General features: G+C 31.2%; 3 protein-coding genes across 3 annotated transcripts in view; 1 reads left to right on the top strand and 2 right to left on the bottom strand.

Moving 5' to 3' along the window:
- Positions 1 to 5499, bottom strand: part of fz2 (frizzled 2) — a 76827-nt gene extending 71328 nt beyond the window's left edge. Inside the window, exon 1 of the mRNA XM_069038334.1 lies at positions 5358 to 5499. The gene's annotated coding sequence lies outside the window, so the exon portion shown is untranslated. The remainder of the gene's footprint in view (positions 1 to 5357) is intronic.
- On the top strand, positions 259 to 3707 carry LOC138124667 (uncharacterized). The gene is made up of 2 exons (XM_069040140.1): positions 259 to 451; positions 2180 to 3707. Exons 1-2 carry the CDS (start codon positions 287 to 289, stop codon positions 3392 to 3394), a joined length of 1380 nt encoding a protein of 459 aa, XP_068896241.1. The 5' UTR covers positions 259 to 286; the 3' UTR covers positions 3395 to 3707.
- An 838-nt stretch (positions 5500 to 6337) lies between the features above and the next one.
- Positions 6338 to 8393, bottom strand: LOC138125488 (uncharacterized). Its single transcript, XM_069041191.1, has 4 exons — positions 8285 to 8393; positions 8085 to 8231; positions 7870 to 8037; positions 6338 to 6549 (listed from the first exon to the last, which is right to left on the bottom strand). The coding sequence occupies exons 1-4, from the start codon at positions 8387 to 8389 to the stop codon at positions 6400 to 6402; spliced, it is 570 nt and encodes a 189-aa protein (XP_068897292.1). The 5' UTR covers positions 8390 to 8393; the 3' UTR covers positions 6338 to 6399.
- Positions 8394 to 19144: the final 10751 nt, after the last annotated feature.

Here is a 19144-nt window from a genome sequence, read left to right as displayed (position 1 = left end):
CAAAAAATAACTATTACACTTTTAAATTTTAATGTGTCTTGCGAGGTGTCGTTACTCGAAGAAAACCCACCTTTTCCGAGTTTTGGCTAATTTTCACCAGTTTTTTTTTTAAATAACTAAAATGCATTTTTGTTTCGTGTTAAATAATGCATTGTTAATTATAATAAAAAGAGATAAATCACTGGGATTCCTATGAAATTATTGTATTACGATAATGATGAGGGACGGGAAATCCTTTGCTGATAAATACATTTTACAAACAGAAAATTCTTTATTAATTAGCACAATGTCTTTCAAAGAAGTTTGGAATATGATCCTCATATTTTTAGTCGCTTTGGTTTCTTGTGACTGTGCCAGAATATATTTTTCGAAATGTGGAATTGGCGGATTTTCATGTGTACAAGATAATGGTAAAATCCGGATCGCTTATACATGTCCTTCCAATGAAAATGTAAGTTTGTAAAAATAACTAATGTACTTTTAAATAATTTAATTGTAAATTTAGGCGCAATACTTATCAGTATTAGTAAAATTTCGTTTTAAAAATACATAGTTGAAAAGTAAAAATATACGAATGCATAATAATAAGGAAAATAAACAAAAAATTGATAATGTTGATGATGATGTTGACATAATAAGATGATAATGTAAATATAGAATTTACGGAATTTTGAAAGTTATATGGGCTTTTCCTGATATTTGCTAAAATCAACTATCCTTCCGCCACCCGGCGGCACGGCAATTTTGCCGGAGTACATACACTATTACGGATATTACTACCAAGTAATAGTGCAGTGCTTATCAACATAATTACCGGCGTCTCGCCTCCGCATTTTGACTTTGTTGTGTATTATGTTCTGTGTCAATGTTAAGGAATTTCCTCACGATATGACATGAGTACAATAATATACTTTTTTGAATTTCAACTACCAATGTGTTCCCTAAATCCAGAATTTTTAAATTTTTAAAAAGAGATTACGGTACTATTCCCGTTGCTGAAATTGTTAGTGGTAAAATAGAAATTTTTTCTAAACTCCAAAGATTTCTCATAGCTCTAAATATTTATTAATTTTTGTGTTATATGTCTGTGTTATATTATGTGAATTTGCTTAATGTTTAATGTCATTATTTTTTGCAATTAAAATATTGAAAATTCATTAGCACTCCTGTATTCGTGATTAAAACAATTTTGAACAATTTACCATAATATACTGTAGTGTCCATGCAAATTTGAATTGACTTAAAGGAAGTTTAAAGTTTTTTAAGGATTGCAGCGCTATCCTATGTACTTACAGTTGTACAGTTGTCCAGAATTCCGTCGATTACAAAATACATTATAGCAGCAATTTTTATATTTGTATCTACTGTTATTTAATGAAAACTATTATACAGTGTAAACATAAAGTTTGTAACAAAATTCGTATTAGCGGACACATCGATTTTATTTTGGAAAATAATATCACCAATTTTTTTAAATGACAACCCCCACTTTTTTCTCCTCTTTCCGATAGACCTTTCTACTTCCTAAACGATGAATGAAAAAAAAATTGTACTTTACGTAACAATTTTTTAAGAAAATGACAAATTTTACTTAAAAAATTGAATTTAATTTTTGATGAAAAAATTTTAATTGACTTCAAACAAAAACAAACAAACATCTAAGATTAACAATAAAATTTAATGCAAATGTTGAAATTGTCCCCCGCCAACCATTTGACACTCACCGACACTTTGTACACTGAGCTCAATAATGTCAGGGCTTATTTGTTCCATTTCAGCGCGAATTCTCTGCCGTAAATCTTCTAAATTGTTTGGTCTATTAAAATAAATCTTGTATTTTAAATAAACCCATACAAAAAAAATTACATCAAAAATTAGTCATTTTCTCAAAAAAATTGTTATGTAAGGGAGTCCGTTTCGGCTCAGAGACGCGAGGGTCGCGGGTTCAATTCCGACCCAGGGCGAAATTAAAAAGAAAAAAAGGCTATATTCTATCTCGTGATTCGGAAGTCACGTTAAGTCCCTGTCTACTGAGTTGGTCATCATGCCCCTCATAGATTTGTAAACCAGTCCTAAACTGTGTAACAAATTTTTTGTATACCATATAGCATGCATTAATAAATATGTAATTAATTCTCGCCATTGACCAAATAAACAATTAATATATTTATCTTTTCAGGATATTACTTTTTACCTTTGGCAATTCAGAGCTCCAGTGAATACTGAAAGTGTGATGATAAGGAACTGTAGCAATTTAAGATTATCATTTCAATGTGTATCTGACAACAGGCCCATTAATCAACTACATGTGATTAACATAACAAATGTATTTATTGTAAAGTCCACTTTTACGCACAACCCCGTAACTATCATATTTGAAAACATAGCAGATCTAGAGTATATTCCAGAAAACACGTTTTCACAAATTAAGAGAAGACTGCCTCTACCAGGATGCTTCAATCCAGCAAGAGATTTTCAAAATTTGCTTTTTAAAAATATCAACATAGGAACAGTTGCTCCCAAAGCATTCAACGATTTAAAAGATTTTTATAATTTAACATGGAACAAGGTGAAAGTAAAACGTCTGCAACACTTAGCAGTTGAAGTCGCATTTAATAAAAGCGGCAATTTTTCAATTCGACAAAGTTATATAGAAGTTTGTGAACACTTGGCTTTCAAAATAACCGGAATTCAAGCCGTTTTCGTGGAAAATAAATTTATAGATATATTTTCTGGTGCAATCAATGGAACGATTGGTAATTTCGTATTTAGCATGAACAGTGTGAACAATTTGCAATCCTATGGGATTTCAATTTTGGCTGAAAATGTAGAAATCTCATATAATCATTTTGAATATATACGTGCCAGTGCTTTTGAAAGGATTAGTCCAGGCTTATTACAAAACTCTCAAAGAAATTTTGGCTCCCTGAAATTCATATACGAATTTAATCACAATTTCATAAATTTTATGGACGCTGCTAGTTTGAATCCAGATATGCAAGCTTATGATAATGTGGCTACAGAACTCAAATTTCATCATAATGCCTTCTTTTGTTCGTGTGAAAATTTAGGTTGGATATTTTCAAGTATTGGATATGGATATAACACAGCATTGCTGGGCGAATTTTATGGGACAATTGCAGAGGAAGAATACAAGAATACATGTTCTTATACATCATGTGATTTACCGTTGTATGCCGCCCAGAAACTCATAGAGAATGGAAAATGTATTGATAATGACACCGCAGAAATTTTGTGTCAAGTAAAAAATAAATTCAAAACAAACGACAGACAAACAAGTCTTCAAAAGAAATCTGAAGGAAACACCAATACATTACCAAATATTCTATCAAAAATTTTAATAATCCTTAGCGTTATAGTATGTAACATCTAACTTATTTAGAAAGAAGGACTGATACTAGATTTTGTTTGTTTGTAAACAAGTTGTTGAATGTAAATGTTTACACTTTTATAAACGAACACGCCTTTAATATATATTTTTTAATCTGTTTGATTTTTTTGTTGTATCTATATTTACTCGTATAATATCCAACCTTCGCTTAAATTTTTTTTTGTTAACCTGATTTTGCAACAAATAATATTTTTTTATCACAAATAGTAGTTGATGAATATTCTTAAACCGTTTAAATTTAGATGTATGTTTATAAAATGTAAAGGACAGAACTGTAATAAAAGTATAACTTTTATTTAAGGGTTTTTAATTACTATTCGATATTTTTAGTTTGCTATAAACAAATATCAACAGTGTTGCATATTATATCCTGGTAGGTTTATTATAATACTCGTACCATCATATTAGAAATAAGCTGCATGTTACATTTGAATACGATTTTCTAAAAATCTTGGAAGTGAATTTATTTTCTTTAAAACATTTACTATAAAAGTTGAAAGTAATGCATCGCAAATAATTAAACTGTTGAACAATAACAATATAAACCCCTGTTCAAAATTATCACATCACTGCAATTACTGCCTGTATCGTTTTTTTTTTTTGGAATTATTATTCAATACTGGCATTTGGTGATGTGAAGGGAAATTGCTAGACAATAAGACAATGCATTAATTGAATATTGAAAAAAATATATTTCTTTTATAATTCCATTTACAATAAGAATATAGGAAAAAATATCGAGTGGTGCGATAACTTTGAACAGGGGTCTGTTAAACATTGTAATCAAATCGAAATTACTAACGTTAAAAAGTCTGCAAATTATATTTTTAAAGCATTAGCTTTCGAAACGTTAGGTCCATGGAGTTTGGAATGTAAAACATTTATCGATTTCATTGGTGCAAAACTTATGATTGAATCCGGAGATTCTAGAGCAAAATTTTTCTTCTACCAAAGAATCTCATTGGCAATTCAACGTGGAAATGCTGCAAGTATTTTAGGCACTCTGCCTTGAAGAAGTGCATTGTTTATGATTTATATCTATATGTACATTTAATTATTACTTGTTTATTAAATTTTACTACCTCATTTTGTTATTAGTTTTTACCTCAGAAAAATACATAGTTTTTGTTCTAAAAATGTCCTTATATTCTATTAGATTATTAAAAAGGACAATATCTATAGCCTGATCACTGATCAACAATGACTGAGTCTGTTGGCAATGAAACAATTGAAAAATGTTTTTTGTTTCGTAATTGGCACTGACCGGATGTTTTAACACGACATTAAACATTTTTTGGTTATGTCGGTTATGTTTATGCTACTACAGAAATGATGGTAAATTTCAAATTTGCCAAATTTCATTGTTACCATCAAATTCAATCATTCTTAATCACGCCGTATATAATCTGTATTTATCAATAGAAGTTTGTAAAATTACTGACCAGTTTCCTCAACAAAATAAACTACATATTACAATATCTATTAAAATTTTGAAAGGTACAAAACTATAATGAATTAATAATTTCGTTTATTTTGCCAATATCATCCATTAGCATGTTGCAATTTACAAGTGGAGTAGTAAGAGGAACTACAGTGTGTAGTGGAACATTACAGTAGAAGTATAGGAAAGTTTTTCGATTGCAAAATTGTAATTAATGTAAAGGTTAGTTATAAGTAATACCAGCAATAAAGGATAGAGTTTCAGTTTTTCGAAAATGACTACTACATATAACATTAGGTATAGTTTACAATTCTGAAAATGAATCAGCTAATTTTTGTAATGATTTCTCCAATAACGGTTCCTAATGTCAAAAACACACCAATAATTTTTATTTAAAATATGGTATCAAAATTAGATTAAATAATAATCAATTTTATAAGAGATTATATCACTACCGGCAAAATATGCATAACCTCATGTAGAACAATCAAGGGTGGAACTTACCTCCTAATTATCCGATAATTGTAAAAAATGCCATAAAACAATACTTGGGAAAGAGATGATAACAAAACGGTTCAAACATCCATGAGGTCCATTTCCTCGCACAACAGCCGCACCAGAAAACGACACGAGATACCGTAAACAAAGCAAATGGCGGAATCCGCTTTCCACGCCGCGACGCCGACGGATCGATACATAGACGTAGCTTCAAGCAGACCAAATAAGTATAAAAGATGAGAGTGTTAAATCTGAAAGAACTTCGGGTAACATTTTGCTGTCTAGATGGAAGGGACACATGCGTACAGGATCTGTACAGGTTGATGTTGATTTTGCAGGAAATTTTATGATTTCCATTGCCTAACGCCTTTAACCTTTTGTATTTCCTGCTACATAGTCTTTCGGTTTGTCACATGTTTTCATAGAAGGTGGCAGACTGGTGATGGTTTACACATTTAAAATTCCGTCGTTAAACGTTTTAAGACACATACTTAAGATAAATTAGATATTAATTAGATGGGCCAATAAATTACCAATTTATAGCTAATAATGTAATGGCACATCGGTATTAGAATATGTAAGAGTGTAGTCTGCGTTATCTCATAAATCCATCACGAATCAAGATTTAAATGTTATAGTTATGACTGTATTAATTAAATAGGCAATAAAGTATAAAGAACATAATTGATAAATGCCTACGTATAAAGAGAAGTTTATTACAACCCCGTAAATCAATACTCACTGCAATCACATTTTTATGACCACTAAATTAGCGCTCACTTAACAAGATGATAACATGTTCCCTACAGCAAACGTTCATATCAACTATCTGGCAATAAATTATGTTAACGATAGAAGCGTCAATAATGCAAGGTGTTCTTTAAACTGATTTGGTTTTTGTATAATTATAAAATTTGTGGTTGCTACTGAACATACATATACAATGTAAGGATATAATAATTATAAGGATCAAAAGAACTGTACAATTAAACTTATAAAATTTACTGATTCACAATTTTAATACAAGCTACAGAAAAAATTACTTTGTTTAAGCATTAATTTCTATGTGCAATTGAAAGCATATAACGGTATCTTCTCCGCTATATACTGTAACATCAAATAAATAAATTCCTTGCATATTCAAAGGAACTATAACGTCACTATCGTTGAGTTCAAAATTTGTCCATTGATATTTTCCCTAAAATAAAACTAGGCTTAGAAATATAAACAGTGCGAGTATAAAGTAAAGAATAAAATTCCATAAATTTATGTCCTTCATTTTTCACAAAAATCTTCGGACAAATACAATCATGTATTTATTCAAAGCACTAGTACTCACAGTTAAAATTACCAGTTTCAAAAAAGGAACCATACGACAAATAAACTAATGAAAATCGCACGACACTTAAAAATAGCCAATAGAAAAACAGAATTCGGTGTCGTTTCTATAACAATATTGAGATTTCCTGGAAATTTTTTGCACCTAGCTAACCCAACATGAAATTAATAAGTGGAAATTTTTTCAGCCAATCAAAATCATTTATTTTGTTGTTGTCTTGGTTATGGCTCGTGAACTAATTTTTCTATTGGTCTTTAATGAGTGTCGTACGATTTAAAAATTTATAATTTAAGAAGCATAATGTCCGTGTCGTTGCGATTTTCTTACCGAATATGCCCTCGTGCATTGATTAATATCCGGAAATTTTATTCTCATGCATTTCAAAAACGTAATTAGCCCTCGTGTTCCACTCGGGCTAATTAATACGTTTTAGAAATGCATTCGAAAAAATTTCCGGAAATAATCAATGCACTAGAGATATTATAAGTGAAAATACCATTACGAAAAAGATCACCCGTAATAATATTTCTATACAGCAATGTTGTATTTTGAACGGGGTTTTTGTGAAAACATAAATTAGTAGACTTCGACGATTTAAGGGTAGAATTAGACAATATTTAAAATTTAATTTATTTGTTTTCCTGCTCACTGAATGGAATAGACCAGTGAGTATACGAGTATATAAAAAAATGACAAATAATGTAGCTTGTTATAATTATAATGGTGTGGTAATGCTGCGAACCGTATTAAAAATATTTTTTACTAAGAGTGTCAAATTGTAGGTACTATTGCGGGCAAAAAAAGTAGGACATCAAATTTCTGTCAGTTTTGAAAAATTCAATGTAGTTCAAGCTTTATTGTCATTTTTTTTGACACTATTCCAGCTGACAGTTTAAAAATTTATTTTATCCTCCTATTTTCCTTTTCCAAATGCCCTCTTCTTTTGATAAAGGTAGATTTTGATTGGAACTTTGCATTAAATAAATATTCACTACGTGCTTACTTACAATCGCTCCCTACAACGTACAATACATAATGACAACGTCAATCGATTCAAAGTAGGGTTAGAATCAGGTAAGGGTTATTTCACATTAAAAGTCAAGACAATGACGTTGATGTCCCACTTTTTTTGCCCGCAATAGTACATATTAAAATAAGTGAAAAGTCAATAAAACTTACTTTTAGCAAACCACAAGTTTCCTTAATTTCGGGATTAGCATTTATTTTCGCTTTATCCCAAGCTTTTGATAAAAACTGTTCTATGTACTGACATATTACCCCATCTTGTTCAGTGTAATATTCCCATTCGTCCGTATCCTCATTATATTGATGAACCTTCATGATAAACTAATAAAAAGCTTTAAGTATCTGAAGTTACGCTTAAATTTACTTACCGTATCTTCATTGTTAAGATCAACCGGTGTATCCAGAGTCAAATCCATATTTTTGTCGTCTTTTCTGAAAGTTGGTTCAAAAGTTCCCTTACCATCGCAAGGTTCCCTACATTCCTTTGTTACATCAATTATGTTGATTTTTTCGCCCTACAATGAGAAATTATTAATGTAGTATAACACACTATTACAAAGAAGCCTACATTTGTTATAGATGCTAAAAGGTACACTAAATTTATTTTTACGGCAAAAAAATTCATTTTACTGATCAGTAGTTGAAATAAACGTAAAATCCCCATGTATCGCATTTATATACATAGCTAATCTACATTAATACACTGAAAAACCTTGTAATTAAAAAAAAACTTACGATCTTGTTATGGTATTAAATTGCAGGATATATTTTTTTATAATAGATAACAGCATGTATCATGACATGTGTTACGTATAATTTTTTATTTCATACTGTCCGGTAGATGTTCGATTGCATCATCAATTTGAGTCCGGTAGGTGAATTATAACAGTATCAGAGCCGGAAAGTGTCACTAAGCAACACCTACCGGACTGTTTTATTTTTATCCATCAAATCTGACATTGAAAAGTGAAAAAGTCAAAAAATATTAAATCTAAAAAAAACCATAGCAACGGCCGTTGCCACAGGAAAAAGGTGATGCTATTTTCACAGAATAATGTGAGTTTTTAATTTTTGAATTAAAATTATTATGCACAAGAGACTTCCAGTATGAAATAAAATACATTACGATATACATCCGGTAGTACTTGTAACCTACCGGACTTATAACGTAAATTACTATTGTTTTTAATAATCAAGTTATTTATATTATTTTGAAATTATAATTACAATTTTTATTATTAAAAATTTGTAAAGGCTGCAGTTTCTACGTATATGTTTAAAACATTAAGTAAGGTAAAATTAAAGTAAAGTAAAATTTCTTGTAATAAAATCACCAAACGACGTAACTTTAGATGCCGCGATTAACCAAATTAATCTAGGGTATACCAAGGTTGGTAGAACTGACTAATTTGTATAGTAGGTTGCCTCGTTGCCATTTAAAGCAATAGTTTGAATTTTTTCCCCGCGCAAAAGTTACTCGTGAAGTCACAATGTACTAAAATTTTACGACAGAGTCTGTAGATCATGCTTTAGGTGTTCCCTCGCCAGAATAAAGCCCAAAAAGCCACCCAATGCACTCCACGGAGCTTATAAACCTTGGGTTCTATTCAAACATTCAAAATTTCTGGGTTGATTTTACGTCACGAGTTACTTTGCCTCCCTCCCCCCAATTTTCGAGGCAACCTATTATACAAATTAGTCAGTTCTACCAACCTTGGGGTATACTATAAAATTGAACCGAATTGATTACTGAATATTAATATAGTCCAATCAATAGGTAGGTTTTACCTTGCAAAATGTACAGAAAAGTTAATACTTGACAGGAATCTTCAATTAGGCATATTATTAATATTGCTGAGTTTGCGACCTTGGCGGGTTGCCGCTCGCGCCGCCATATTGGAGAATAGGGGTGGAAAATCACTTTTTTGGGATTATTTCGTTATCTGTGCGAGATACATACGTCTATCTAAGTTATTATAAAAAAATGTAGAACATGCAATTCTCTACATTTTGTGTTCTTTATGTTTTTTTGTCACATCAATTCGTAGTTACAGCGTATAGAAATCGAGCATTTTTATTATTTTTGTACTTTTTACTCTTTTCCACATCACCACAGAGGAAGAGCAATAGGACGTGTTTTTTTTTTTAACGTGATGTCCCCGGTAGGCATAGTCCACGCTGCAGTAGCAGTTTACCGTTTTACTTTTTTTGATCTCTTTATGAAGATAGATAGTATTGATGAGCTGAATCCGTCATTGTTTTTTCTTGAGAATTTTTCTCTTGTTCTTCAGGGTCATCATTCATCATCATCATCAGGATCATCTGGCCCTTGCCAGGATAGAAATTCATTGATTTCAGATATTTGCTCGTCTTCATCTTCAGAATCAGGGAGTACGTTGCTACACGAAATTGGCACTTTAAGCCCACCTGCCTACAACCGCATACAGCACCACATCCTTTTTTACATTTACATGAAATGCATTTTAATAATGTATATTTCAGGTGCAGGATCTTTTATAGTTGGTATTGGAGTAAGACCAAATTTACTGGACTTCCATCCCCATTGAAGTTCCTATTTATAATTGTTGAACCACAATTGAATAGATATTAAATTCTTTAAATAATCGTTTATCCTTACCATCTCCCCGTTTCGCACTTGATTCTCAAAAAATATAAATAACAGAAAATGTAGTACATACATAGTCTATTTTTTTTTTTTGTAAAATCGTATCAAAATAAAGTCATTTATACAGTAATTTGAGGACGTAAATAATGCCTTTTGCGCCCTAAGCCCTAAAAGAACAACAATTAATTTTAAAAGCTATTTTATTTGTTGCATCACATTGGCAACCAACAACATAACTCTTGATTTTTGAGAACGAATAATGTCATTTATTTTTTCAAAGCTTTAAGGTGGATTTAAATGATTTTACAAAAAATAATGTTTGCATTTCGGGCGTAAACGGCGATTTTGGACAAAAATATCTATTATAATAGCTTAGAATTTAGATGTATTACTATTGATAATTTTCCAGAAGTACAGTCATTATATTTAGATTTAAAAAAATCTTTTTAGGACCTCTTAAAAATACAAATTATTACATAATTACGTATTTAAATTTTGAATACATAATTCATTGTTCTGCTATTGTCAGCATTTTAGCATTGAGTTCTTAGAGAATAAAATAAACAGAATATGTATGTGTAAATAATAATGTGTAAATAGGAAATTTTCCGATAAATAACAAGTAGCAGTTTTTTTTTTGTAATTTCGTTCAAATATTTTTATGAAGGCAGTTCTAAACTTTGAAGGAAATATATTGTCGATAAATCTTTCACAGTAATATCAACAAGATAAATTAAGAATCACTTACAATATAATGATGCTTAATTTACAATTTTTTAAATCAATTTTTAACAAACAATATTTGAACGATGTTCGTCGACTCGTTAATTTTAGATCTATTATTCTGTCACTTACCCTACAAAACTTTCATCATCAGCTGCTTTCCATTTTACATGTATTCCTGTTACCCTTCGCTTGTATTATTAGTAAAATCTTAAATCTTCTTACAATAAATACCGAAGCCATTTATCACAAATGAAATAAAACATTCCACGCTCAAAAGATTTTTACAAGATAAACGTTTAGTACAGAATTCTTTATGGGTGTAGCATACACATACGTATATATACAATATTCCAAATCTTCTCCCTTAACAAGTTAACCCCTTATGTGTTTGCGTGGTATCGTGTTTACACTGGAAGAGCATCTCTGACGTTAGACAGACAAACGAAAAATTTAAGTAATTTTATCATTAACATGTACACTGATCGAAAAGAGTTATAGATGTTGATATTATAATTTATAACGTCCTTATCCCAAGAAGAATAAAAGTTTTACATAAGTCAAAACTTATTATATGTGTGAAAACGTTTATCAAAAAAAAAACATTTCAATAATGCTTCTTAAAAAAAACTTACTGATGCATTTTAATAAAGTTAACTTAAATATTTAGCAATATCCCTAACTTTTTTCGATGAGTTTATTTGAGTAATTGTTCTTACATATTCTTATATTACCGAATCTATTGGAATCAACTTGTTATCAAAAAGTCTAAAATGTAAACATGAGTCATAATACCAAAACGGGTACAAGATTCATAACAGACTAATCAGTGTACCTACTTTAAATTAGTGATAGCTTGTGAAAACTCTTTAATTAGTGGAATAATTCTATTACAAATGTATAAGTAGGTACTATGGTACCTCGTTCTGCTGAACTGTAATGTTTGCCTGTAAAGTGGGTACAGGTTGCAAAGACATACTTGTCATTTGCAACAGCACTTTTATGGCATTAGTCGTTTGAAATTACTTTAAAACTGTACTTATATGGAAAATATTCAATCCAAACTATGATTTTCTGCTCCCTTTGTGCCTTTATTTGGTTCAGAAATATTGAAAAAATGCTGTTGCAAATGACAAATGTGTCTTTGCAACCTGTACCCACTTTAGATGAATTTGGACATAAAACAAAAGGTACAGATTAGTTCAATCTAAACACAAAGTAAATATGTAATGGAGTTAGGCATTTGAGTAGTCAAATACACAAGATTGTTTAATTTTAACGGACTTACGAGCCTATTCTGTAACTTTTCTGTTAATTTTAACCATCCGCTAATAACTTAATTTTTAACAACCTGTTATCTACAAATAACCAAAATTCTATTCTGTAAGACAAATTATTAACGGGTAGGTTAAAATGCATTATTTTAACGGCTCGGTTATTTTGAAGAATGAAGTCAGGCATGGAAGCGTACAAATGCATATGTCGTAGGCTAATTACAAATTCACTCGTTTTATAAAAAGCTCAGTCAGTTTGTAAATGACTAGGCAAATTGTAAAATATCGAATAAATTGAGTATTTTTATAATTCGCACTCATGACCCACTTGTGAGAAAAAAGGCCCAATTTACACACGAACTCGTTAAATAAAATAAACTACTATTTTTTAATTTTCAACAATTTTTTTCTCAAGTTTTTTTAAATATAAGGGGTTACAATTTTTATACTGTCATATTGACAGTTAAAAGACCTATCTAAATTATGAGTTATGACGAATAAATATAGGTTGCTATTTAAAAAAAATAGATGATTACGTCATTACTTCGACAAGGAATACCTTGTATAAAAAAATGTTACGTCAATAAACGTGAATTTGAAATTAAAAATCGACCTGTTTTTGTTCTTTTTTCAAAACTCAACAGTTTATGATTTATCGAATTGTTGCGTTACTTTTGTCCCTCACTGTATAAATGAGAGTAATAATTGGTAGGTGTCAACTCAAATATGTTAGATACTTAGATTTGTCGCCTTCTTTCCAGTTCATGCAGCAAAAGAATATTCATTGGAACGCCATTATAGGTAGTTTGCGTCTTGCGACCGTTTTGACGTAAGTTAATTTTTAACGGCATGGTATGATTACCCGCTAAAAATTAGCAACTTGAGTTAAATTTTAACCACTTTTGGTTAAAATTTTAGCTTAGAGAATAGCGCAATGGGTTAGTTAATCTTTTAATGGGGGTTCAAAAGATGCAGCTTTGATTTCATTTATGTTAAATATTAAAAAATATTTTGACTATCTGTCTTTTACTAGCCAGTGGCAAAACAATTCTGAATAATTGAGATCAGGTTTGGAATTATTTTCTTCATTATTTCCAGTATTTCCAAGAAGCGATTTTATGTCGGTTTTACCTCAAATAACGTATGGTAACACGGCTTTGATTTTTCTTCCTTATTTCCATGGATACAACAAAAATGAAATATTTGCAGACTATTGGGATACATAGAATATTTTTGGATGTTGTCACATTTAGTGTAACAAATAGCTTTTTTTTTTAAACATTTTTTCCTGATATTTTAATGAGTACTTAACACCGTACTGCTTAGCTGTTCCGCGAATGCTAACATTTGTTTATAAAATATCGTAGATGATATAGTTTAAAAATTGCATATGAGGATACAATATTATTCTCATCTTTTTTTGAATTGCTGTTAGTGCTGTTACACAATAACAGGCGTAGAAATCTGATACTGACAACGTACACAATGGTGGCTAAATTTGTCTGCACTTTAGTGGCACTACACAAATAATTGTTGTGTCCGTATCATATTTCTACTACTGAAACATTCTATCAAAAATTTTCTGGTTTTGTCATACATAATATAATTTTGCGTATGACGTATTATGAAATAGGACATCGTTTTTTAGTACGTCTACGTAAAATAATAACCGATTAATCGAAAATTTTTGAAATATGTATTTAATTTTGAACTGTGAAAAATTGAATGTTTTCGCGATTTTGAAAAGCAAGTTGCCCAGTTAGAGCAACAAACAAATGAATAAAGTAGTCAAAGCCTAAATAAAGAAAATAATATAATTAATTACACACTTAACGATAACAATTTAAAAAAAATTAATAAAACCTTAATTAATTAAATCAAATGTTAAAAAAGACTGTTACTGTTTACGGTTAAACAACAGTACAATGGCCGGCAATAAAAACTAGCCATCACTTTTCTGTCACGTCAAAATCTAAATGTGTAATGAATGCTTTAATGACACTGACATTTAAATGATGGCTAACTTTTTTTGCCGGCCACTGTACAGTCGAACAGTACATTTTGAACATTTTAACAATTTTCTTTAGTTTAATTAAGTAACCTATCACTTTTTTTACACAAACGTTACTAAAATACATGTCTTTGTGTGCAACCGTACCCGAAATGAGCACTTCGCGTGCCTACAACAGGCCGCGAAATTGAATTTCGCAGCCGTTGCCTTGACGACGGCCGTAATTATATTTATTTATTATCACAATTACAACATATCTATCTGCATATTTCCGGTGTAATCTTACAAAATCTGGATTGGTTATAGTTCTCCCAGAGCTGCAGCGGTTTTATGGCAGGGCAATAGTAATTATTACGCCTGTTGAGATGCCGATAAGCGACATAAACAGACCCCTGTCAATCATCATTTTCGTTCTATACCTGTCAGTTTACAGGGTAGTACTTGGACGAATTTACGATTAGGGGTTGTACTTGCGGTTTAAACCTATTGTGGGTGTTGTTAACGTTTATACAATGGTACCCTGCCATAAAACCGCTGCAGCTCTGGGAGAACTATACAATTAAAGTTTGATTTTGTGTCAGGAACGGCCACTATTAATACAGAATTTTCATCCGGTTTGAAATTTCCGCCAATTTCAAATAAGAAAGATCCCTATTATCGATCTATCATCGATATAAAACATACACTTCTGAATTAGGTTGATTTTGGTTAATTTTTCACCGATCAAAAAGAGAAATATCTCGTAACATTTCCTGAATGTCGTCAACAGACATTTTAGTTTATTTCTGCTTTGCACGGCTCCTGATATTTCCACGATTAAAATAACCTAAAAAGGAGCAGATCATTGACAAGTGTACATTTTTATTACTAAACAGAAGAAACTAACAAACTAATTTCTGCGATTATTGTTACTTGCTGTACCAAAATTGGTGGTTATTTTTTATCCAAACAAAAATACAATACAACAGAAGTCGTAATTTTTGAAAATTAACTGAAAGAACTTCTTCGAGATATGCACCTACTTAATCAACCGTAGAGTAATATTAACGGTTACTCATTTATTGGATATTGATGTTTACTTCAATCTGAGGGTGGTCACGTGTTCTGGAAGCAATAAGTTTCGACATGTGATCCCCCGGGCTGGTAAATAATTGACTGTTTCCATGTATTGATCTTCATATCATACATATATTATATTTTTTGGTGTTATTAACAACTGCAATTGTATTTTTAACAAGAAGTACACTCCGCCAAAAAAATTAAGGATATTGTTGTTTGTGACCAGCAAATGAAGAAAAGGGAACATAATCAATACAAATGTTTAGTTCCATTCATTTTTAGCCAAATCAATACAGAATGAAACCAAAAAAAAAGTCAAATTTTTGAAATTAAATAAAATTTAAATTAAATTAAATTAAATAATTTTTGTTTTAATTTCTAATAACGGGTACTTCGTCTTCGTACCCGTATAGCTTATCGAACACGACGTGAGATACTTCGAATTAAGTTCTCAATCTCCTGGGGATCTGTTGCCACAAAATAGGGAGCAACTCACTCAATTCCCGAATATTCTCTGGATAAAGCAAATGGTCGGTCAGACGGTTTTCAAGAAGATCCCAAGGCGTGTTCAATGGAGTTGAGGTCCGGAGATCATGCAGGTAGCTAAAAATATTGAATTCTGTGCAAATCTATCGTTTCCAAAACCTATTGTGTTCTGTGCGGACGAGCGTTATCGTCCATATATACGAAGTTTTCACGAATAGTAGGTTGAAATTGTGGCAAAATATTGTCAACAATATCATTACCATACATGTGTTCCGTCATAGTCCTTTGGCAAACATAGAGATCAGTGCGCCCTCCAACACAGCCGCCTACATACACCATAAGAGACCTATCCCGAAAAGGTGCTCTAGTTTTCATAAATCGTTGTAAATACCATTCATTTGATCACCCCCAACCTCGTACACGACCACTATCGCTATGAAGACCAAATCGTGATTCATCCCCAACCAGAACAAAGTCCCATTCCACTACCCAATTTTTATGTTTTCTTGTCCACTCAAAACACGCTGCATGATCAGCTGGTGTTAATAGAGGTGCTATGTATGGATAAAAACTGTCTAAACCAAATGCTTTTAATCGATATCTTACTGTTTGAACGTGAACTGTTGGTCCACCAGCATTTCATGCTTGTAACGCTCGATAGAAAGGATGCCTTCTCTTGTTAGAAGCATATAACGATCGTGTCGAGCTGTTGTACTTCGCAGTCTTCCACTTCTGGGCCGTTATCTACCAGAATTTGTCTCAGCAAACCAATTCCACAGTTTACTTACAATACTGTGGCTAACCCAAAAATTTTGGGCTACTTCTACTTGGTTGACCTCCTTCAAGCATTCCAATAGCCCTATTCACTTCAAATTCACTTAGATGTGGTCTTCTTTCCATATTCGGCAAAAACAATACGGTACAACCGTACAGTACACACAAAGTGAGATAAATGATTATTCTGTTGAGATCAACATTTCATCGAAAAAGAATTCAGTAAAAAGTGTAACAAAAAAGAAGTTCTTTTACGCAGATTTGGTACAGAAAACCACCATGACGACGTTGTTGTGACTTTTTTTTTTTCTTAATATCTCAAAAAATTCGACAATATCCCTAACTTTTTTGGCGCAGTGTAGTAAAGATGAAGTACCTAACTAGACTTGTATTATTTTTTTAACTTCAATTCGTTTACTTACTCTGAGTTAGAGTAAAAACCTTTTTATTTCCAGAGTTTCCGGAGTACCTACTAAATTTTATAATTTCATTATAATAGTATATTATGGTACAAGTGTATAAGGAAGCCTTTAAAGCACGTGCGACAAATGTAAGAGCACGACGCGATAGCGGAGCGCTTTTAACGTCGCTAATGCTTTAAAGGTCCTTCTACACATGTGTTATACGCTATTTTTTATTATACCTTCACTACAATCTGAAAATTATAACAAAAAAAGTACATTGAAATATCTTTTTCGAAGTAATCTTTGTCATTAATTGTTGATATAGAAATGGGCAATTGTTGTTTCGTTTCTATGTACAGGGTGCCCATTATATCTCTTCCCGCCTTATGGTTTAGCAATAGGCAACACATAATACATTGCACAGATATCTTGGTAGAAATTATTTATTTTTTAAAATAAGAAACATAGTTAGCCAAAGTGAAACATTTAATATGCCACGAAGTGACATAACGCATCATTTAATTTTTGAAGTATTTGATGACTGATGTCATCCATGACGGTAATATTCAATGCAACCTTTTGAAAATTTTCAAAAACATTTTTTTTTAACATAGCAATACCCGAAAAGTAAATAGTGTTGCCTATTTTGTAGTTTTAAGGCGGGAACCGATGAAATGGGCACAGTGTATACAGGGCCTATCAGAACTGGCGGAACAAAATAATATGGTGAAATCATCATCTTCTGGCAATAATAGGAAAAATATTTAAAATAAGAATTTTAAAATAAGAACGTTTTTAATTGACCAATCGCGTGTAGATATAAAATTACCTTAAAAAATCATATTAGTAACTATCGAAACAAATTTGATTGATCCAAAGACATACATAATAATTAAATATTATGTCATAATTAATTATTTCTGACAATTACAAAAGTTTTTATGTCAAATACTATAACCTGAAAACGTCCGTCATTGCGGAAACAATGCGGATACCCAACAATGCATATGCATCATTTGAAATGCATCCATTGTTACAAATAAAGCAGGAAAACTAAACTTAACATCAACAACAGGATTGGTCAGTTTAAATTGTTTCTTTCCTAATCACTATTTAAGATAGATTTTTTTGAAATTTTTCTTATTATTCCCATAAGATGATGAATTCACCGTATCATTTTGGTCCGCCAGTTCTGATAGACCCTGTACACTGTGCCCAAATTCTAGTCGCATTTTGATGATATGAAATGTCAGCTAAATAAACAAGATTATTTTATAAATATGTATCAAAATTTATCAAGTCATAACACATTGTGAGCAAGGGATATTAAAATTAGGTTACACTTTTCTATTATTCATCTAATAATAATAATAATAAATAATAATAATAATAAATATATTTCCTACAGGAAGCACCCAATTCCAGGAAATAATGTGCTGTACAACTAGATTACAAGCTAATAAATAAGTCATAATAATGATCAACTCTTTAAAGACAACAGTCGGTATTCTACAGCGTCAAGAATTGTTTTCAAAGAGTCAAAGTGAATGTCACACCTTGTAGCGAACCGATTAAAGTTGTTGCACATTAAAATAATCGGCGACTTAAGCAACACATTTGTTCTGTAGCTAGGAATATAAAACGTAGTGTAGTTTCGACTATTCATGCGAGGAACATGAAAGCTAATTTTGCTTAAAAGAAATGAACAATCAATTTTATGATGTACAAGCTTATACAGAAATGATACAACAGCATTTACTCTGCGAGTATACAAAGACTTAAGCTTAAACCTGCCTAATAACATATTGTTATCATAATTTCTTATAGGGTAAACACCGTCAAGTTGAAAACTTAAAAACTTCAAAAATTTTCGTTGGACTTTCTCGAGTTCATTAATATTTGTGATGTATATAGGATACCATATAAGTGAACAATATTCCAGTTGAGATCTAATCAATGACGTGTACAGTAACAATAGAGTTTTTGGATTGCTGAAGTCTTTACAATTTCTAAATACAAATCCATACGTTTTTAGAGCTTTGCTAACAATATTGTTAAGATGATCGTTAAA

The sequence above is a fragment of the Tenebrio molitor genome, chromosome 1, assembly GCF_963966145.1.
Source record: "Tenebrio molitor chromosome 1, icTenMoli1.1, whole genome shotgun sequence".
NCBI classification, from domain to species: domain Eukaryota; kingdom Metazoa; phylum Arthropoda; class Insecta; order Coleoptera; family Tenebrionidae; genus Tenebrio; species Tenebrio molitor.
Note: the sequence above shows the minus strand (reverse complement) of the source record. Positions and strands in the feature narration are given on the sequence as shown.